Here is a 25134-nt window from a genome sequence, read left to right on the forward strand (position 1 = left end):
AAATTTTTAATTTAAAACATTTGTTCGAAAATCGTTAGCTTTCGGAAAAATATGTCATTATGACATTTAATCAAGGGCAATAAAGGACTTTCGTCGGTGTCTATAACTTTGACCTAGTTCTAGTTTCTAGTTTCAAGGTTTTGGAAATTTATCTGGATTTAAAAGTTATTAAAACAGACGAATGGCCTTTAAATTCTAGAAAACTTTTGTCTTAAAAATTTTTGAGTGTTTTCTTTCGATTAAATGCAATAATGACATATTTTTAAGTTTTAAGCATTTCCTCCGAGAGCTAACGATTGTCCTCCCCTACTGCCCTTGGCAACTTTTGGCTGGCGAAGGTTTTTGTAACTAGCGTGTTTTCTTTCGATTTAATTTAATAAATAAAGGATCAACTTTCTAATTAAAATAGTACATTTTTCTTAAAATCGAATTTTGCATTTTTAGTTTTCCAAGAATTTTTATTTCGAAAAATAAGCGCCTGGAAAAAAAATCACAATACTTTTTTTTTTGCTTAAAACTGATTGCACATCTCCCCACCCCTTTTATCTGTCGATTTTTCTCATTAACAAACTTGACCTTTCAAATAACAAACCCCTTCTGGATACCAAATTTTATTGGAATAGAACTTAAATTGTTACTGCTAAAGAGTTTACACACACATAATCGTATAGATATGTCATTTTTGACATCTATTTGGTAGTATCGGTGAACATTTGAAGAATTTTTTTCAAAATTCTATCATCAGTAATCGAAAGCAATAGCTCCATTTCCATCGGCAATTTTTTTCTAGTCTTTGATTTTTTCCAACTTTCCCAGAATTACTTCTAACTTACGACCAAACAAACTTAGACTTGTCACATTATTAATAACATGTAAAATTTTATATAATATACAGGGTGACTAACTAAGAAAGTTCGATAGGAATGTTAATGGAAGTTTAGAAATATAGACCATTTTGAAGAGATAATAAGAGAAAGGGTTCAAGAAATCATTCCCGAAATATCTATGATTGTATTTAAACAATTTTGTAAAAGAACAATTACATGTTGTTACTTTACGTCAACAATAATAATTGTAACGTAATGTATGAAAAATAAATGTTCTGTATTAATTGTTATAAATATTTCAAATTAGCAAATAAACATTTTAATTACGATGACTGGTTAATTTGGATAACAGATAACATGTTTTATATGAAGGTTGCAAAATTTAATTCGTTAACAATTCATTCCTAAACATTATTCAGTTCGTTTTTGCCTCAACGCCTCCACCTTCGTGTTCCATACTTGTAATTGTTATTTTACAAAATTGTTTAAATACACTCCTACATATTTCAGGAGTGATTTCTTGAAACGTTTCTTTTATTATCTGTTCAAAATGGTCTACATTTCTAAACGACCATTAAAATTCCTAACGAACTTTCTTAATTTGTAGTCACCCTGTATAATTGATGTCAAAAGTGAATAACTGAATGTTAATATTTTTGAAAGCAGAGCTTTTTATAAAGAATATATTTTTTTCGTAAACCTTATAATAAAAAAGTTTTCCATATGTAGCCAACTTAGCTAGACACCCTGTATATAAATAAATTCAATTAAAATATTTTGGTATTTTAATTTACAAAATTCCAACGTTTATATCCTGTCTCAAATAATATTATCATTCGAAAAAATTCCGGAAATTTCTTTAAATCGATTTGATGCCGGAGGAGGATGAGAAAACTATTAAATTTGTTTTGTTTGATTTACAATGTAAATAATAATAATTGAACGCCCTATTTTTATTAGGTTTTTGATAACAAACTTCTAACGTAAATTTTATTTGTTTTTACAGATATATCAATAATTCATGGAATCAATTGTACCAATCAGTATCGTTCATTCATTGTGCATCAGTAATTCCAAAAATTTCATAGAATAATAATAATAATAATGATAATGATAAAAAATATTGATAAACAACATATTTGTCGAAAATTGAGAAGATACTCCTCAGTTTTATTGAAAACTTTTTTATGAATGAATGACGTTCATATGATTAGTTGGACGCACAACAGTAGAGCAATAATTTATCAAATAAATTGATGATTTTATTGTTGACTGAAAATAAAACTTATTTGAACATTGACTGACTGCATCGGCTACGGCTCCTACAACACTCCATGGCTACACCAGCAGTGACTACAAACAACAGTGGCTGGTTTGTTCAGACAGCTTTAGCAACAGCCAGTTGTTTAGCGATTGTTGTTAATTTATTGGTGATATTTGTGTTTATACGGCGACCTGGATTACGTACAGTTTCAAACAGGTAAATATTTTCAATTTTGTTTTTAATACTCGTGTGTCTAAGATTCTTTAATAAATACAATAGATTTACAAAATATGGTAAAGTTCAGCGAAATACATTAGTTTTAAAATGCAAATTTTCATTTCAATTAAAAAAGTTTTTGCTGAAAAAATTTGTAGCCAAATTTATGAAAATTGATAATTTTTAATAAAATTTTACCCCGTAATATTTTTAATTTTTGATTAAATAATCAAAATAAATACTAACTGTCACTATAATACTGACTTTACTTTCTGTAACTAGTTAAATTCTTTTAAGGACGTTCATTCACCAACCTGTTTTGTTAGGTGCGTTCATAGAGAAACAAAGTTTAGTCAGTTTTTTTTAAATTACAAAAAAAGTAAGCATCAAGTAAAAACAAAGTTCAACTAAAAGGTTTAGCTGATTTAACTCTGCATATTTTTTTTCGACTTTCTAGCTTCAAATTTGACCGAAATATGTCAATTTTAAAATGGTGCATTTCTTGCTCATTCAATAAAATGAAAAAAGATTTATCTTGTAAACCTTTAGAGATAGAACAAAAGTTTTAATGTAAAGTTTTTCCTCATAAAAGAATAAGCAACTCTTGTTTGAGTGGCCTCCTGGGTGGCCATTGTTTTGGTACGACGTTTTTACAACTTAATAAAGAACTGTGGAAAATTTCAAAAATGCAAAACCTTTTTCATTGTACTAATATTCTAGCAATAAGAAATAATGGCTATTTTGATTGTTGCAAAAATTGTTGAAATTGCTTAAACTTTCCGCAACCACTAATAAGAAAGAAAGCTAAATGCTTAAATTTCAAATAATTTTTAATATTTATGTAAATATATTCAACTTCTTGTCAGAAAAAACCCTGCGGGCAAAAATAATTTTGAACCAGGAACAAGGAACTTTTTTTTACACATGATTTGATTAAAATAGATATTAAATCTCTCTCTCTTTTATTATACATGAATTGATTGACAGTTATTTAAATATATTGATTCGCCTGTCTCTGGTTTGATTTTCTCGCTTCAAACGAATAGTACAATTCGTTTACCTCTATATAGAAACTCTAACGTGATGTATAACATGAACAAATATTGCAGTCGATATTAAATTAAATTTTATTAAAATATTCGGTAAATCCAATAAATTAAATTAGTTCAACCTATACTTCAAGTAGGTTGGGTTAGGTTAGAGTGGCTGACCCGGGGTGGGACACTTAGACCATAGGGTCCGTTGTGATACCGTAAAAGGGTTGGACCATCCCCGGCCACTACTCCATGAACTATTTGGAGCTGTTTAAGAACAGCAGGAGGGACAAGGAACTGGGCAGTGACAGAGAAAATGAGACATTGTTTCTTCCTCTTCACCACTGTGACAGCTCTTGCAGTAGTCGTGATACACTCTCAGGCCTAATACTTCAAGTAACTTACGCGAAATTCTCGTGACCTGAATGGTACGAGTTAAAAGTTGACGCATATGATATTCTTTTATAAGTTATAGTTGAGGTCTACTGTCTCAGAATTGTTAAGCTAAGTAAATTTTTTTAAACTAGCCGGATCATTTTATCATTGTTACTAATATTATGTGAAATACAGCTATGCCTATTTTCCGCTCGCTAAGACAAGTCAAAAATTAAATTGTTGAAATCAGTTTTTCTGTAACTCAAATGTTACGAGATATTCTCATATTAATTAATGTGTATTTTCGTAATCAAGTCTAGATATCTCTCTTCAACTACCTATACTCTCACTATATTCGTTTCTATTCAACAATAAAATTGATGATCTTTGAGTAATTATATCTCAATAATGAAACGGTCAATAGTTTTGGTTTTTTTTTTTTTAACGCAGAACAAATACATCAATGTTCAGTTAGTTTTTTGAAAATATCTGAAAATAAGTTTTTATATTTAGAAAATTTGTTTAGAAAATTTTTAAATTTCTGTGCTAGAAAGTTTACCCTAAATATATAGTAAAGTAGTAAACATGGTGTTCTCATCAGATTTATGTAAAATGATTAAAAATAACAAAGTGGACTCTATTGATTGACAAGCATTTAAACATATTATATCATATTATAATATACTGGTTGTTTAATTTACATCTTGGTATTCGCACCGTGTGTGAGTTTTAATGTAGGCGTTTCCATCGTAACGATACACTACTTTAATTATAGAATTGTATGGATGCATATATAATTGTATGGATTGCATTTATGACTTACATTGAAAATTGAATATTATTGTTTCACAAATTTAAATAAATAATTACGATAATTTACATTTGAAAAATATTATTTGTGCCATTTTTATTTCTTATTTTCACAATTTTTAATACATTAAGTTTAATTAATTTGTGTTTTTCAATATTTTTAATTTGACATTTTCTATAACATTAACATGTATAGAATCGCAAATTAGTCATAACAGCCTCCTTTATCGCCAAAATTTTTATTTTCCCTACCATGACTACGCACACAACGAATAGTACATTTCCCACGAATATTAGAGACTACGTATGTATACATTAAGCAATGCGTACAAGAATGATTTGTGATAGGGAATATGTTCTTGCTCTGAGTTGAATTTAGCTTCGATATGCGTTGGAAACACAGCAGCAATCGTACAGCTAAAAAGAACCGAATCCAAAACACTTGCAAGAAACATATAAGACCTCTTTCTTGTATGCATTGCTTAACGTATGTACTCTGTTATACTCGTGGGAGCTGCCTTTGCCAAGTTATAAATTAAACGCATGGTATATTTTTTTAAAGCAGTAATTTTCAATTACATAATGAACTAACCAACAAGTCATTGATTTGTGAATGATTACATAACCTTGAATTCAATACAATATACGTACAGTACACTACAGTATAATATAATATAGTATAGTCTAGTATAGAAGCATATAAATAATAAATATAATATGTAATAATAAATGTATTTAATTATTTTTACTCCAACAAGTAAATTAAATGAGTTTAATATGTATGTATGTATGTATGTGTTATGATTATAATATAGTATTTTATTTATAAAAATATATATTAAATACGAGGAAAATTACAATTAACTTCCTTCTTTCTAAACCCAATATTTGTTAGTATTCCGTATCATATACAATGTTTTCATAAATATAGTTTTATATCATTTTCTAGACGGACTTATTTAATATTAGCTTAGTGACAGGAATCACTTTTGACATCATCTTTTATACGTTGAGGAGCTAAAATGCCAAATAAGGATGAAGTAGATTTTATTGCTTTTTCAAGTGAAAACATCTTTAGGCGCGTTGGGCCCTTTTTAAAATGAAGAAAATGCACTGAAATCGTTTGAAAATGTAATCTAAATTCAACCTGCTTGACGGATCAATGTGTATCAATTCATTTCAGAAATTTTTAATAGTTTTTTATACCCACGTTAATAATTTCAATTTACAAATTTTGAAATTTTAATCAGTAATATTATAATTCATTAAAAAATTCGAACAAACAAAAAAACACATTTATTCCAAAGTTTTTACTTCTGGCGGCAGTCCCCATGACTATTTTTATATTTATCAATTACTATTTTTACATTCATTTCGGTTATCATTTTAAGTAAATGTGGAAATGGAGGTTTTCATGAGAAAGTACGGTTAGTTAGAAACCATCAGCGCAATTAGGAAGATATAAGTGAAATTCATAAACATTGATTAATTTTCAAGTAATTACTTACTCTGTCTTGATTAAATGTTATTGCATTTATAGGCGTAAATTTTTTTGGTACTCTCAGATCACAATCTCAAAAGAGTTTAAAAAACTTTAATACTTAATACTTTATAATAATTTTTTTAAGTTAATATCAAATGTATAACAAATGAAAAATCATGCATTTTTTATTAACTTAAAAAAATTATTATAAACAAAGTATTGAAATTTGTTTAACTCTTTTGATAGGGTTTTGTTAAGTATATATATAAGAAGGGCTCCACAAAGCAAAAAAAATTTTACGCCAATTATTTAAAAAATTTTTTTCGTATATATAATACAGACTAAAATTCGAGAAATTGTTTATTAACAATTGTCTAACTTTAAGATAAATTTTCAACGGGAATAAATTCTTTAAAATGTTTAAAATATACCATAATTTTTTACAAATTTTTTAATTAATATTAAATACTTAAAAAAAATTATTTAGTGAGAGAATCTACAAATGACGCAAAAAGACCTATTTTCAGCGTTACATTAAAATTATAATGGAGATAGATTTCCAGGAGTGGGATATTTTATTGGAACTTTCCTCCCCTTTAAGAATATAATTTTTTTTTTTAATTTCACAAATATTAATAGTTTATGGCACATTTTTCTAGAGACCATTCCGAATTCAATGAGTTATCGCATATATTTTTAAGAGCAAGCATTATCTCTATTTTTCATCATTTTCAACTTGTCAACTAGACTATACTGTCTAAGATACTATTATACATAACAGGGGCGTAGCTATCTCCATATCAGCCGGATCAGCCCTAATGTATCTCCCCCCACCCTTCTCGAACTTCTCTCTCCCCTTTATTACGTAAGATTTAATCTCGTTTTGTCGAATAATAAAATATTGTTAGAAAAGGATCAGTTACACTAAAACTCACAGTTTAACGTAAATTAATGATTTTTATTCTTTAGCACAAAGACTAGTTCGCGATGTGCATACTCATAAAATCTCAACTCATAAAAACATACGTAAGAATGATTTAAACCTCCCCCCTTTAAAAATAATAATAATAATAATAATTAGCCACTGGACCTACTAAGTGGGTATGGGCCTCTCCTCCATTTTTAAGGAAAAGTAATTTTAATTTTTTTTTTTTTTTTTTTTTTTTTTTTTTTTTTAAAAAGGCTAACTTTTAGCCTTTAAAAAAGGCTAACTTAATTAATGAATAGCCTCTAAGGACTTTGATGGGACAGGAACGGCTATGAGACTTGTCACTATTGTCTATAGAGGCAAAATTTTAGAACAACTGAAATTGTGTTGTTATAGATGATTTAATAAATCAATTTGCCGAAAAAAAAAGCAAGAAAAGTATAGTTAATTTGAATTGTTTGTCTAGCTCAATTTCTAGGAGGAAGTGATAACTTATAATCAATAAATATTTATTTAAAATATAATGCAAGCATTTTTCTTTCTTTTCTGAGAATTCTTTATACTTCTTTTGGACACCCCAACTAATATTGATACAAATCCTCTCCAAAGCGAACTGCGCCACTGGTATATGATAAGATTTCGGTACGGATCCTTATAAAATTCAATTACCACTTGACCGACTACCGTAAAAGAAAGTATCTCTTATGTATATTCGAAAATAATCACATACTTCTTAACTATCAGCCTGATATAAATAAAATAACAAGGTATATTATGTTATGTGATTGTAATTTTAATAAATATATAATATATAACAATGTTTACAAAAATACACGTATCTTTATACAAAAACGATATTGTTTGTATGTTATATAATTAGTGAAATAACTACTTATATTGATTATTAAATTTCCTATTTTGTAATAATGTATTCAAAAAGAATCACTAATAAAAAAAAAAGTATCTCAGCCGTGTTCTTACAACTGCAACTCTAATATTTAAATGAAATAAATTTATCTAACAAATTTAATTACTTTAAAATTGTATTACACCAATAATAATTCATTGAAGGTTGTGTTTTATCTATCGTATCGGATTGGTACAATAATTTTATAATAAAGTATAAAATTATTGTAATATACAAGGTATTACAGAATGATTACTCTTACTTAAAGCTGTTATGTACAAATTTTTTATTTGCGTGAAACTTTATAATTTTTGTAAGAATCCTCTTAAATATTCATTGGCGAAAAAACAAACTTATTAAGAAAAGCGGTTTTCTAGATAACAATGATTAACGATACAATTGAATTTCAACCCCTGCGATTATACACTTTACTCTGTTGATTTTATATTTGGATATGTTATAGGTAATCATATTCTACCTGCCTTGGGTACTTTATTTTTCGAAAATCCTGTTAATTTTCCCAATTTTCATTATTCACATCCAGGTACAGTAGAATAAAAAACTATAGTCCCAGGGCAGGTAAAATACCGTTACTAGTACTTTGTCTGCGGGACCATAAGTCCTACTCACTATGTATTTCGAAGACGAGGTAAAAAAAAAGAATCTTTTCCAAAACTGCATCGACCTACAGCGAGGCTGAACCGTTTATCCGATCCTCAGACATTGTCGATCTAAGGAATGTTTTGAGAAGATGCAAAGTTAAAAAAGAGAGTTCATTCCTAAACCCCCCTCCTCGTTAGCACAGGCCTGTAAAACTTACTGTACTCTACTAAATTAATTTTTAAATTGTTTAAAAGTAGGTAACTAGTTAAGACGAAATAGGATATCCTGGAATAAATTTCTGTAAGAGTGCACAAAATAATTTGACCTCATAAAATCAAATAATAAAATCAATCGCCCATGAGAATGGCATTAATTTGAAACCACATTCAATTAACATTGAGTTTGCTTAACCACTGTTAAGAGAAGACTTATTGGTTTTATCTATTGATTGAACAAATTATAGAAATAACATTTTATCATTAAATTAATCAAACGAAACCAAATCAATGATACTGCTCTGGTAGAAAAGTGATCTCATATTGTTACTACTTAGATACTAGAATTATCGCTTAAAAAATGTTCCAACTTGATTTTTGTTAGCTTTCATTTTAAAACTATGCAAAATACGGATCCGAAAATAGTTCTTAACCACTTATGATCGTGGTTAAGAACTAAATTCTCTGAATTTACTAAAGCTGATCATTTTAGGATTCGTTATAGTAGTTGCGTACACACATATACTGCGGTCAGTCAAGCGAACGATAGAACAGGGATCAGATTGTATACTATCAAAACGGTTATGATTGCCGTAGTATTTAAATGAATTTACTAATGCTGAAAATTGCTATACAAATTGTATATTGCATATAAATAACAGTTTTGTCAGTCAGTCAGTTAAATGTGAAAACAGAGCTGGTCAGTTAGCTCTAATGTATGTATTACAATAAGTCACTCTGTATGACTGTCCAAAATTTCAAATAGATATTTCTGAGGTTGTCTTCTTAAATGCGTGTATAAAATTGATTTATAGGAAATAGTAAATACTCATGAAAATTTCAAATAGTTTATGTTTATTCTAAATGGCTGTTGTTCATTTTAATTATATCGAGACAAAGAAATTATTGAAAAATTTGTGACATATGTTTTGTTTTTCAAACCTAGAAAAATTTATCCATTCACAAGAAAAACCTATTTCTTAAGTCTATTCATAAATTTTCGTTTTTAAGGATGTATGAGCACGGTATGGGGAGATTTTAGAATATAATTTTTCGATATCTCTCGTATTTTTCAAAATATCGAAAATTGCAAATTTTGTTTAATTATTCAACTTTCGATAAATTTGAGGTAGAAGATTAACTAAAAATCATCATCAAAGTTGAAAATAAGATAAAAATAATTCCAACCCTAAATCTACCCTGCTCGTACATCCCTTATATGGATGGAGAAATTTTTTTTTTATGTATATGTTTTCATTCATTCCAAGTGAAAATTGTCAAAAACTTTCAAATTATGTTATTTTTTAAGATTTCTCCATAAGAGCAATGTATTTTATATCGATTTTCCATGATATTTTTCTTAAAAATTTGCATGGATACCTAAGCTGAAATTTTACCACATAATATTTGAGTAAAAGTCTACCTATAAAAAATTTTGAGCCTTTAAATCAATTATTGTTGCCATGCTCATACAACCTTGAAACTTTCAGTAATATATTTTTTAGTGACCACTCTCCTATAAAATACAATGATATGCAAGTGTTAAAACAAAAAAGCAAAAAGCATTGCCTACGTGAAAATAATGAACAATAAAAAAACAAGGATGATATTATTAAATTTCCTTATATGTGTACAATACATAAAAGGTCTTTTAACTGAAGTTCACATTATTGAAGTGTTTACTTTCAATAAAATTATTTGTAAAGTCATAAATATTATCATAATAATTATAATAATATGCATAAATTATTTATCAGAATGCAAATATAGTTTATTGAACTAAACTTATAAACCAATAATAAATTAAAATGTTACTGTCTGACTCTGATGGAAGAAAACTCTATCGTAAATATTTTATTATTATTTTAGTGAAATATTTGCATACGATTTTATTTTAAAACTCATATATTATTATGACTACTTGCTTTGTGGCATTCATTTATTTTATTAGCAAAGTGTTGCTACCTACTAATCCTGAAATATCTTGTAATCATTCAAGTAGAAAATTTAGATAAAAAATGCGCTAGAATTTTCCGCTGTCTACTTATTATCATTCTTTAACAAATTATAAGTTTATTTTGGCTTATTAAAATACGAAAAAATCGCAAATTTTGAAATTTTGCAAATCTTTATTTAGTAAAACTTATATCGAAACCAACTCTTGTAGCTCAGTTTCTAAGTTAATTCTGCTAGGTACAGAAAATTTTTTTCTAAAACCATGTGCGTTGAACCTCTACACTGCGGTGTATATTGAGCGAAGCTAAACCGTTTAGCCGATATAAGATATGTTTTGAGACGAAAGTTGAAATGGAGCGTTCATTGGTCGCTGTTATCACAGGTAAAACTGCTAGAGCACGAGCATTGGGTATTCATTGCAAATATCGAGTGGGTTTTTGACGTTCTGCCATTGCCGGGCGTTTGCGCCAAAGAATATTTCACAGAATTTTTGTGTAAAATTGATGAATACGGTTTAAAAAGTTGAGCGTCAGAGTCTTCATCAAAATTTTTCATTTTCTTGGAATAGAAACAAGCAAAATTTGATAAAATATGGCGATGATTCAAAAACCAATCCTGTAAATGTGACAGAAACAAAAATGGCTGAAAAATAAAAGTTATTTATGTTTTAAATCGAGCATAAAAATTTCTATAACGCGAGCGCTGACGAGTTAAAAAAATAAAGTTTGAGAAAAAAATAATTGATTTCTAATTAAACGTGTAAATCTTACAATTAAGAGTTGAATCATGACAACACAACGTAAGCCATTTCTTATGGAAAATATTTTGTACCGAAGTTGTCGTCAGAAAAACGGTTGAAAGAACGATAGAAACGAAAGGACTTTTTTTGCAGAAATCGATACGTCTGATGTTGAAAGTAGAAATAAAAATTAAAATTTGAAATTATTTTGAAATCTTGATAATGTATATATTTCCATAAAAAAACCGGTAATTTTACAATAATCAACTGATAATAATAGTAATTTAATTAATTTTTTCTAGTAATTAATTATTTAATTACTTTACAAATATATTTATTACCTACTCTTTTTTTCACATTAAATGTGATTTTCCACAACACAAGACAAAAAATTCATTTTGATTATGTAATTAAATCATAACCTTACTTAATTTTTGTTTATGTAATTATTAAACGAACATTATAAAATATAATTAGCATAATGGTATTAATTAGTAATCTGTTTAGATCAATTTATTTCTAAAAAAGATACTTAGGTATCCTTCAAATATTTTTGACTACTTATCATCGCCAACAAATTTTCTCCATATTTATCTAATTAATAGATTTTAAACTGTTCAATTCTTTATGAATATTCTAAAATAAATAACAATAAAAAACCACATTTATATAGCCCAAAATAAAAAAATTAATTATACTGATATGACCTTAACATTAACTAAAAATTAATATCAATTATAGAATTGTGGTCAAGTATACTTTTTTGGGTTAAAAATTTTCAGGTTATTTATTTAATTTATAAATGTCGATATATTTATTTATAAAGTAGATTTTTAAATATGAATAGATGATAGAAAAAAAGTTTTATTTTCATGTTTTAAGCAAATATTTTAATTCCTCGCTTTGAAAAGCAACTTTTTGAAAAGCAACTTTTAACTTTTTTTTCCATCCGAAAATTATTTATGCTAAACTGGGTCCCTGCCTATACTGGACTAAACATATCGAATGCTAGCTTTCCAATACAGTGACAACAAAAAAATAATTCAAATAGAAGTTAAAACTAGTTTCAGTCCTTTCAGTTTCAATTCGATGTAATCAATGAGAAAAAAGTCCCACCAAATATCTTTTGGTTTTAATTTATTTGTATTGGGCAAATTTTTTGGGATCAAAAATTTTTTACAAGAGTATTTGTTTCCAAACAGATTGACTACATAACCCCCCAAAACACAACAATAATTATTACTCTTCTTCATAGATTTATTATGTTCCTAATATCGAAAAACTATATAATTCTCTTGACTAATTTAGAAAACGTTCATTGTAAACGCGTGTATGATGAATAGACTCAATCAGCACTAATTAAATAACATTGTCTGTCTCATTTTATTAGATATTAATAATTTAAAGTAATATAATTGATAGGAGACCCAAAGGGGCTCTATAAATATTATATTATATTAATAAAACTAATCAATATCTACAACCTACAATTTACAATTAGAAATTTTATTCGAATTTTATCTTAATAAAGCACTAACACGATATGATGCCATGATGAATTGCCACAGACATATTCTATTCAATTAAATAATTAAAGCATTTAAATTAAAAATCACGTGCAACTATTTAAATGTTATTATTTTTGAGTGAATTATTGAAATTAATTATTAATAATTATTTATTAATCATATACTTAATCAATCAAAACACGTGTATCTATCTATTATTTAATATTTTTGGTTGATAAGTGGTTAATTTTAAGCGTCATTTCCTTTCAAATCTGTTTGGCTTGTGGTAAATGTTTGATTGTTTAATGTGTGAGAAAATTTATTCCGTTTGAAAATCTTCAAAGTTGCACGTAATTCAAGTTCATCATTACGTGTTAAGATTCATTAAGATTCCGCCTTCCAATTAAAAAAGGATAACGGGTAACATGACTGACCAAAAAGTTAAAAATTAGCTACACATAATTTTATATCTATTGATTTAGGTGATTCAATCACGAATGTATAGAGTAAAGAAATGAATTCTGTTTTTGGGAAATTCGAAAAAATTTTGATAATCAAATACATAATTTTTAATAATTTAGAAATAATCTTGGAAGAAAAACAAAGAAGTTGACTCCTATTATATCCGGACCTATTAAGGATGTACGAGCACCAAGGCAATTTTAAATAAAAAGATTAATTTTTTTTTTATATAAAGTTAGACTAAATTTAAATCAATTCTGAAAATTTTAGAGGGGTTTGCCCGATTTTTTGAATAAATGAATTCAAAATTAGGCATATTTAACATTTCATATTTAAACTACGGAATACGAAGTCTGACTAATTGTTAACAGACAACCTTAAAAGAAAAAATTAATTCCGTGAAATAGAAAATAATCGAAAAATTTGTTTTTTTGTTGAAAATACAAAAAATTTTACGTATAAATTTTTCATATTAGAAATTAAATTTTCTAGTAAGAATAGCTGCTGTGCCTTTCTGCTCAAAACTTCATTTAGGTAATAATATTGCTTATATTTTAAAACTAGCAGCAAATACACTAAATAAATTTTCAAAAATCCTCCCTTAGGCTCATCTTTAAATTTTCTACATGCAAATTTACATGGTCCTAGCTCCAGAAGGAATTTTGACTGTATAATAATATATAATATATCATTTTCACAACCGCTACACTGGACGTGCAGATAATGTATATAAACAACTGGAGTGATTAATTGTCGTTTTTTGAGTAGTCATTTTTTTTTTATAAACAGAAATTGGATACCAATTTTGATTCTTGAAATATGAATAGGAAAGCATATGTTCATAATAGGGAAAGAAAAAATTTAATATATATTTCATAGAACAATAACTATTAGTAATTCTGTATTCATTCTATAATATTTGATTTTGTTTGAAAAATCAAGTTTCAATCTTCAATGCTTTTGCCTTCGATTTTTTCTGCCGGTTCGAACTTTATAAATAAAGCTTTATAATCATTGTTTCATATTTTTCGATTTATAAAGAAACATTCTTAACATACTGCTTGTGAGAAGAATAATTAAAATTCTCTTTTGTAAATATTATAAACCACATGGAGTTAAAAAAAATCACAGACATTATAGCAAACGTTGATATATATTTGTCTATAAAATTATTTACATGGGTTTTTCCTTATACAAAATTTAATTCACTTTTTAATCCCTTAGAAGATTAATTTCCAAAAATATCTTCTACGTCATTTAAGGAACGTGTGTACAAAATGTCATGCTTCTAGAGCCAGTGGTTTCAGCTGTGCGTTGATCGATCAGTCAATTTCTTCTTTTATATTTATAGATAAAACGGAATTACTACTTATTTGTGTATTTTTAAAGTTTGTTCTGTTCTGCTCCCAAGAAATAGTAATTTTTAAAATTTGTACAGCATCATATTAAAGATCTACCTACCTACATTAATGATGAATCATTCTTAAAGATTCCTCTAGAATTAATATTCATTAATTAAACATACAAATATTATTATTTGATCATATGATTTTCAAATAAATAATAATTTTATAGATCTAATTATCACATACTTACATTACTAGTACTAATATTTAAATATTTAGTCATACAATACAAAATAATTATGATAATAACAAAGGTTAGTTTTATTTATTTATTTATATATTTTTTTAAATAAAATAAAATATATATTTATAAATATTTAGTATCTAATAACATAATAAAATAAATATATATTAATATTTTATACTATAAATAGTTCAATTTGTATGTATTTAAATTTAAATATATTTATTTTTATTATATTTATTCATATAAAATTAAATTTGTATTTGTATTTATGCAATTTCATTCTTATGAAATAAAAAATGTTGGTTCGTAATGCAATAATATTAACTAGTTAACTCGTGCGAAATTTCTACACCTTTAATCTTTTAATTTACATCCTGCCACAGTGCCTCTGACATTTAGCTGCAATAATTGCATATTAATAGTTAATACATTCAAAAAAATAAGTTTTGTAGACTTGTAAAAACTGCTTAAGTAAGACATAAAGGAACCTGCAAATTTTTCTCACCTATAGAGGTATTCCGTATTCCACTTACCCAGTGTCTCAGATATCCAGATATAAATAAATATCTGTCTCATTTACAAAGCGTTCCATTAATAGAGGTCAGAATACAGATTATTTCAGTTATAGAGATGCGGTTTGAACTAAATCAACAATAATAATTGAAAATTATGAATACCGAGCCTTCGCGCGAAATATTGTGGCTTTTCTTTAATCATCGGTCCCTTTACCGGAACGTTTTTGTTACGAAGAGGCTTGACCCATGTTAACAAACACTGTTCAAGATATTTTGATAAACGTACACGTTTTAGTTTTAATTGTCCTTCTGAACATTGTGATTGAATTTTATCTTTATTCTTAATTATCCCACAAAGAGTAGATTTTGGCACATTTAATTCGACACAGACTTCATCGCTTGTCTTACCACTTTCAGTAACAGATATTAACTTTAGTTTTTGACGTACTGATAACGAAAATCGATATGATAGTAAAGCAAAACTAAAACTGAAAGTCATTGAGTCTCAAAATTCAGAATAAGAATAATAATGAAACAAACAAAATGATATGGTCTCAGTTCTCAGTTACAGAGATAATGCATATAAAATTCACTCGCTGTATCAGTTATAGAGGTAACTATGATGACGAAATCGAAAGAAGGAATCCCTGCAGATATAGAGGTTTGCTTCATTCCACGTACAGAGGTAATTTAGTGCCAAAGTGTTGGGCCTCAGCATGAGTTCCATTTATGGAGGTTTCTCACTTATCCAGGTCCCACTTAACCAAGTTCCATTCTATATAATTTTTTCAGATTTATCAGATTTATCTGGATTAACTGCGTGGTTTTTTTCTAAAAATAGATAAACTAAGTTCACTGCTTATTTTAAATAAAATTTATGACGATGATACACGCCCAAGACATAATCTTGTAAAGCACATAGTAAATATCTTCGAAGATTTTTTCTTTTGAATCAAAATTTCGAGCATTTAGTAATTTGATCTATTCAAATATTTAGTTATTAACTTCCCACAGAAATTTCTTGTAAAATGATTTATCGCAAATGAAAGGTGATTTCAGATTTGTGCCAATCGTTGCGTAGTAATATCAAGATATGTTGGAAAAAATTGACCAAAAGGGGTATCGAAATTGGTGTGTTGGGGTGGGGAGGAAAATAAAAGTTGAAATTTTTCTTTTAATATTAAGAAACTGAAAATTTTAATAATTATTCGAGTTCTAGAAAATTAATAAAAGAAAAATTTTTCCATCTGTTCATATCTTCTGTAAAAACTAATATTTACAGATATGGAAATATATTTTCATTATCTGAGCAGTTGATCGTGTGGATCATAAGGGTCGCACACAAATTTGCCTTGCCATCGAAAAAATCTTATATTAATTCAAACTATTTTTATTATGTGCTGAATAGAACCACTTTTGGCTGGAAAATTCTCTTGTTTATATGAATTTCTGGTACGGAATTCTGTCTAACAATAATTAATAAACGTAAATTACAAATACAATGTTATCGTTATGATGACAAAAAAAAAAACCTTACGTAAAAGTTGTACGTAGGTAGATACGTACATTTTTATAAAATTATATTATACATTTTATCACTCAATAATAATAAATTTAATTATGTTTAAACAAAATTTTATTATGAAAATTATAAAAATATACAACAAATTTACAACTAGTTGTGTGTTGTATTCGCAATTATGGATTGTTGAATGCAAAATAATCATCAATTCTTTTAAATATTTTATTTCAATTCTTTATTATAATTAATGTTGAACTTCGAATAAAATTAATAAAATATACAAAAGAATTCACAGATTATAAACGTTATTTAGGCACAGGGTGCTATGTTCGTGATGTAGTAAATGTTAAATTACAAAAGCCTATAAAAATATTAACTTTCACTTATATGTTAATTGATGTTCTCTTAAACACAGAGTTACTGCTCCTCCATCTATTTTATTTTAGCTGATTTATATTAAAATTCATATAATTTTAAAAATTTGTTCTCGTCGATTTTCCCTTCGGTATTATATATGATTGGAATTTTGTATTCATAAATCAAAATGTTTCTGATATAAAACTTACCGGTTTACTGTAACTCCATCTGCTGAATAATTAACCAAACTGTTAATTTTAACTGAATATACAAACCTCTTAAAATAAAATTACTAAATCTAAAATTTAAAAAAAAAACTTCTTGCAAAATTTTTTAAAACAGTATGTAACTGTCAAATTATATTTACTATAAAATTTATATGCGATTTGTCTATTTTTGTCAACAACAAAATTTTTTTCCAAATTTTTGTCAATCAAGTAAAGTGCTATAAGTAATATCAACAAAAGGTTTATGCTACATATAAAATCTAAAACCTTTTCAATTTTCCTCAAGCACAGGATGGGCTATGTTAAAAAATAAAAGTTTTGTTCTGAATAATCGATAATATGGAGTTAAGATAAATATCTAAAGTGTTTTTGTAGATTTTATCATAAATATTATTGTATACATGAAATTAGGAAATGGCTTCTCTATTCCATGTCATGATAATAAATATCTCAAGTACGCTTTGAAATGTTTGTTTACACAAAATTACATATCTGAGTTTTTCCTTTATTATGAAAAAATTATTGTGTTTTATTTATAATAAGTATAAATACTGAGGAAAAAACACGCATTATTAGCGAAATTCGCTCGCGGTAGGAATGGGCGATTTCGAATCGATTCGTCCAAGATCGATTAATTAGGTCTAAAAAATCGATATTTTGTATCGATTCTATGTATGGATCCGTCATGCTAAGAATAAATTAGTGACGCCTATAGGCGAATTTAATAAATTTGAAAGAAAATCCGCTTTTCTATTAGTCGAACTAATATAAAATGGCTTATCCTACACTTAGTGAAATCGTCAATCGTGGTTGGAACGTCGGCGTCTTCCGGGAGGTTATTTTCACGAGCTGGAAATATTTTAACAGAGGGCAAAAATTTACTTTCTCCAGATCACCTACAGCAATTACTTTTTATACTCTGTATATATGTAATATATATCAAGGTATACTAAGTTTAGTCCCAAGTTTGTAACGTTCAAAAATATTGATGCTACGAACAAATTTTTGGTATATGTGTTTGGACTAATGAGTTAAAACCTAATTAGTCCATTTCCGATTGTCTGTTTGTCTGTCTGTAATCATGATAAGTTAAAAACAAAAATTCCTAATATATATTTAACGGTGAAAAGACGGTGGAAGAAATGACCTATAGGTACACAACCTAAAGTCTAATCGAAAATGGTTTCGTTAATCGTTCACTAGCTTTTGTATACTCAAATCTAGATAGCGCCCACTTTATAGTACCGTGTGCACTCGAAACTGTTCAAGATCAAAATTTTCGATAAGATAGAAATGTTTACACCACCACATGTCTTATTTTAACGTCAGAATTATCAGACAACGTGTCAAAACGCATTGACAATTTAGACAAAGAAAATATTGAATAAGTTCCAGAAAAATTTTTAATTCTAAAAATGAATATAAATAAACTGATTACTCTTTCCAAAATAAATACTATCGATATAATCGAACGCACATTAAATACGCTATGTTACTCACGTACGGCAACGTTTGTATTCAAATATGACTTTTAAAGTTATGAAGTTATGTTTAAACTATTTACATTTTACATGACAAAATGATAGAATTTAAATAATAATGTCGTAAAAAAAATAAATGAAAAATTTAAAATTCTTCTCACCCGACGTCAAGACTCAAATCTCCACGGTCTTTCCACTTCTTGAGTGGGATACTCAGTTGACTAAACTACACCTTACGGCCGTAATAAATTGCATGCTAGAAGATATTGACACTCGAATATTATTAAATACAGATGCTTTTTTCATGCAACTTAAGGTAGTACGAGCAAAAAGGCAATTTTATATTTAGGGTTGAAATTATTTGTACCTTATTTTCAACTTTGATGATGATTTTTGTTATAACTTCAATGAATGTAGACGAAAAATCAAAATAAAATTTTCGATATCTGCCTTGGTTATCGAAATATTCAAAGCTAAATAATTATACAAAATTTTCAATTTTCGATATTTCGAAAATTACTTTAGATATCGAAAAATTTTATTCTTACTTTTCGTCTTCTGTTGTCGAGTTATAACATAATTAATTCACCATCAAAATTGAAAATATTCATTTTTGTAAATTTGTGTCCCACTAACGTACTCATACATACTTACTTAGTCGGGCCAATCAGGTTTTTTTGGTTTTCAATAATCTATTGAGGTTTTAACGTTAATTTAAATAGTTTTTTTTTAATTTCTACCGACTAGTTTTGGAGAAATCTATGAAAACATCTCATCTACTGTTTTACTATAAAACCAATATTAAATATGCTTACTTTTGGAGTCATTTATTTATTTAAATAATTGGGCAACCACCCTAAAATTTTCAAAATTGATTTAGACTTAGGCCAACTTCATTTAAAAAATCAATCAAACTTTTTATTTAAAATTTCCCCGACGCCCGTACATCCTTAAACGTCAAAATAAATGTTTTTTTATCTTACAATTATCTTCTTATTTCTATTAACGATATTTTTATACCCTGTATTTTTTAAATTTTTTTTTCTAAATTTAGATCCAAGTTTGTTATGCTTAAAAATATTGATGTTTTGAAATTGTGCCGCCATATTATTACGTCATACGGCTATATAAACTATAAAGTTCAAGATTTACTAAGTTTAGACCCAAGTATATTAAATTTGAATTTCTATAAGTATAAAAAAGGCTGGCTAGAAAAACCTGATCAGTTTTGAAAAATCAGACAAAATATTTATTTTGTCTTGAAAAAACAAATTTCCTTGATATAATCAGAAGAAACCAAATTGATAAACCATTATAACAGTTTTGCTGAGTTGACTAATAAATGCACACAACAGAAAAAAAAATTATCAAAATATTTTTAATTTTAAGCTAATTGAAGTGGTTATATTAAATGATTATAATTATAATTTTTTTTTTTCGTTGTGTCATTGCCGTGTAAATTATACAAAAGTAATTAAATTTCTTATTACTGATTAAAAATAAATAAATACAAATAGCAATTGTTTAATTACTTCAACGTGATTCTTTAATTTATATAAAAATTAACATGTGCTTTTATTCTTTATATATATATTATTATCATGAATTATTGTTCTATGAAAAGGGCAAAAATAGAAATAAATATGAGTTTTTTATGTATAAATTCATGACATTTCCACTTTCTTATTAATGCATGTTCCAAGGTTAAAATTGTTGGACGAAATAATTTAAATAATTGTTTAGAAAATAAGTATTATCATTTGTTTGCACATGGGACTTAACACGTGTATTTTTGAGTACATTTAGTATGAAACTTAAGGTATTTCCTGCATAATATTTGCAGTTCCTATGCTAAAGCTATGGTAAAAATTTGTTTCGACAAAATTAAACGAGAAATTAAATTTAAGAACTTAAATTCCAAAGTTTCAAAAATTTTGACCGTTAAAAACACGAGATAATTATGCCTATGTTCTCAATTTTGATTAATTTAAGTTAAAATTATTATCTCGAAAACGAAGATTAATATGTAAACATTTTTTTAAATATTTTATTCTAAAAACATTTCTTTCCACTATCTTACTTTTTTTTCAATTCTGTCGATAGAATTTTTTAATATCGTAAAAAATAACTCGGAGGACAGTGAGTTTTACATGCTTTGAATGGGAAAATCACAAACTTTGCAGCTGATTATCTCGCGACCAAAAATTCAGCAACTTCGAAATCTCACAACTAAAATTATTTTGAACATTTGAAAAAAAATTGTCGAACCTCTTGACAAGTGCATTCATGCTGGAAATACCTTAAATCAGCATTTCATTTGCATAGACAAAATGAGCGTAAGTGACGAAATCTCGGATCGTAATTGTAAGCCTATCATATACTCTTTATTCTTGTGCGTTGAAGAAAATAACACCTTCACGTTCCATACATGTAATTGTTCTTTTACAAAATTGTTTACACTCGTACATATCTCGGGAGTGATTTCTTGAACCGTTTCCCTTATTATTTGTTCAAAATGGCCTACATTTCTGAACGACCATTAACGTTCCTATCGAACTTTCTCAATTTGTAGACACACAATTTCTATGTTAACAGTGAATAGCTGAATGTTAATATTTTTGAAAGCAGAGCTATTTATAAAGAATAAATTTTTTTTGTTAACCTTATATTAAAGAAGTTCTCCATTTTTAGCCAACTTTGCTAGACACCCTGTATACATGGTATACAAAAAAAATATTATTAATTATGGTTCATTGATTAATTATTGTGTTCTTATTTGTTTCAGATTCGTATTAAATTTACTTGTCACAAATCTTATATCAAGTACAATTTTAATTCCATTATTACTCGCCGATGAAATCACCAAACGCGTTGATGATGAATCAACAAGCATCATTTCGACGACACAATCAACAGAAATCAATACCGAATCAATTGACGATATTATCAACGATGACATTCTGCTTACAGATTCTATTGAAGATTATATAATACAAAATGAATTCTCTACATTCTCCGAGACCAATTCAACAACAAATTTTACAAATGTATGGTGGTCAAGCTGTTCACCATTATGTTATATTGCCGAAGGATTTACCAGCTTAGTGTGCACAGCATCAATATTAAGTATTCTATTAATAGCTGTTGATCAATATTTTGCTGTTGTACATCCGCTTCGCTACCATATGCGTATCGATCAATGTAAATCATTAGTTTTAATTGCAACATCATGGATTACATCGATTGTATTTGGTATAATTGGTGCGGTAACACCAAGTAAAGATGATAGTTTATGGAATTTTTGTAGACAAACGGATGTTGAAGTACCAATAAACAATTTTAGTTCATATTTACGAATCGCATACACAGTTTTATACTTTTTCCTGGTGATATTAGTGCCTTTCTTAGCAATATGTGTGATATATTTATGTATTTACTCAGCGGCACATCGTAATTCAGAACGTATGCGACATACAAACTCTGGTTCGATTACAATTAATCTAGAAGCATATGTTCCAGTTCCAATGAATGGTAATAATGGCGACGAGGATGCAAAAAGTGATATAACTGAAGAAGGTTTAATGTTAAAATTAGATGAACAAGCTAATTATTTACATAAACAATCTTTAGAAACATTAGCGGAAACACCTCAAGTTACCGTCGAAAATTGGGATGATAATGATGTAAATATAGGCGGTGAAATGAAAAAAGTTCACTCCGTACCGATTTTCAATACAATCGAAGCATCTTTAACACCAATTAAATCACCAACTATTGAAAATATACCCGCAATATTTGTAAATAAATCAAGCTCAACAAATTTACGTAAATTATCAATATTTGATACAAATTATTTTCGTCGAAAGTCAACACAATCAGATACATCATCGATGCCGATTACACCGATTGGCACACCAAAACAACGAGCGGGTAGTTTAAAATCAACACATAGTTTTATGAATACATTAAAATGTCGAATTTCGAATGCTTCACTTTTTCGATATCGTGAAGAAACCCGTGCTGCTAAAATTAGTGTTATTGTTATTGTGATGGTATTAATATGTTACATCCCATATGGTATTGCACTAATATTACATATAACAAACTTACAAACTTCATCAGCTTTAACGATATTCGATTCAATATCGTTAATACATTTAGTATTCTCAAGTGTAATATCACCATTTTTATTTGCGTTACGTAATCGACGTATAAAACGTGAAATACGTAAAATATTTCATCCAACAAAATTGGATGCTGATTTACAAAAATTAAAATCAAAAGTGAATAAAAATACAATACGACAATTTGGTAATAATGTGACACAAATCACAACACCAAATGTTAAAAATACAACATTTTTAACAATAAACAATGAACATTTTAGTAGTAAAAACAATATAAATGTAAATTGTAATCAATGTTGTAATTGCCAACAAAATGGTCATTTAATACCATTGGTTGATGACGAATGTAAAAGTATTTTAAAACGTGTTTGTGATAAAACTAAAATGTGGAATACAACTAAGAAAACATGTAATTTTATGACAGTTCCTAGTATTGTAGCGGATCAACCAAATACAGAATGTCGTAGTTCGTTTTCAAGTCAAAATAGTAGTACACAAATGTCAACTGTCAGTACAGATAGTTAACGTTCAATTCATTTTTTAAATATTTATTTTTAATTTATCTTTCGTTTTTAATTTAGTTCAATTTAATTCATTTTTATTCCTTACTCATATTGAGTTTCACATTTTACTTATCATGAAATAATAATTCTGTTAGAAAACTTCAGAAAACTTTTTTTATCTTAATTAAGAAAACGTTCAAGTGCTAGGTACGGAAACCTGGTTGGCTCACCGTCGATTTATGAGATGGTGACACTACACAAGCTTATTTTTACATGTATACTACCCACAAGAATAAAACCACCTAGTAAAAAAGTCACTAGTTCATTTTCAATTCAAGATTTCTTAACATTTAAATAGCTTGCTGCAAACTTTTCATTGAAATATTGAAAATAAAATCATTATTTTTAAACGAACTATAGGTAAACACATTTTTTTTTATTTAATGTAATACTTGAACGTTTTCTTAACTTAGCATTCCCGTAATTGCCGAAAAATTGCTTAGCATTCGACGAAAAGCAAAAAATTAAAAAAGATAGGAGGACCATATCATTCCATTAATATTTAAAACATCTGATGAAAATAAAAGTTTGTAATAATTTTATTAAAATGTATCACAGTTTAGAACAGCGTCTTAATTGTGCAAAATTACTTCAGAAAATGTGCAAAATTAGTTTAGCTACAACTTTTATTTGTTGCATAGTTTTTTTTGTTACAGCCAAATAAACAACTGTGCAAAATTTTAAAGATGTAACATATTTTTCTTTATTATCATGATTTTTTAAATAATTTTATTGGACTATGAAACTTTTTAATTTTAATTATTAAACTATTATGTTTTATTCGTCAATGGAATGAATGTATATGGGATTAAAAATAATAATTTGTTCAATTAATATATATACTTCATTATATCGATTTATTATTTCATGGTCTGGTTCTTGAAAGTAACTCGAAATTCTAAATGTGGATGTTGCAGATTTAATGTAGGAACCTTTATAATATATTTTGACAATACATTACACATTTTGGAATTGTGTTTACTTTCAAAATCCATTTTATATTTTTTATTAGGACATATAAGTCTATTGCATTTATGTGTAAATGTTCTTTAAAAAATATCTGTACTAGTCAGTTCAATTAAATGCCATTTTTCAAATTACGTATATTTTGTACTTAGAACATTATTTCGTTGTGATTTTAATAAAAAATTTTTCTTTGATGATAATTAAGCCAAAGCACGATATATTATGGAAGTAGCTTTACGTAATGCTTTTATTTTTTTAAACAATTATTTATCCCAAAAATAGTTTTTGAATCCTTGAGTGGTGTATTTTCAGTTAAAGAGTTTATCAAGTCTCTGTTCCTGATGCAACTTATATCAAGTTCTAGAATTTTTTTCAAAAAAGAATCCTAGATAACTTCGATTATTCCAATTCTCGTTTACTTCAAACATTAAATAATCATACAAGAACTTATTTGGA

At 27.3% G+C, this 25134-nt stretch overlaps 1 protein-coding gene across 1 annotated transcript; it reads left to right on the forward strand.

Annotated features, from left to right (window-relative positions):
* The first annotated feature begins 1859 nt into the window (after positions 1–1859).
* LOC123301448 (muscarinic acetylcholine receptor M4) lies at positions 1860–24339 on the forward strand. Its single transcript, XM_044884186.1, has 2 exons — positions 1860–2307; positions 21808–24339. The coding sequence occupies exons 1-2, from the start codon at positions 2162–2164 to the stop codon at positions 23672–23674; spliced, it is 2013 nt and encodes a 670-aa protein (XP_044740121.1). The 5' UTR covers positions 1860–2161; the 3' UTR covers positions 23675–24339.
* Positions 24340–25134: the final 795 nt, after the last annotated feature.

Source organism: Chrysoperla carnea, chromosome 5 (genome assembly GCF_905475395.1).
Source record: "Chrysoperla carnea chromosome 5, inChrCarn1.1, whole genome shotgun sequence".
In the NCBI taxonomy this organism is placed as follows: domain Eukaryota; kingdom Metazoa; phylum Arthropoda; class Insecta; order Neuroptera; family Chrysopidae; genus Chrysoperla; species Chrysoperla carnea.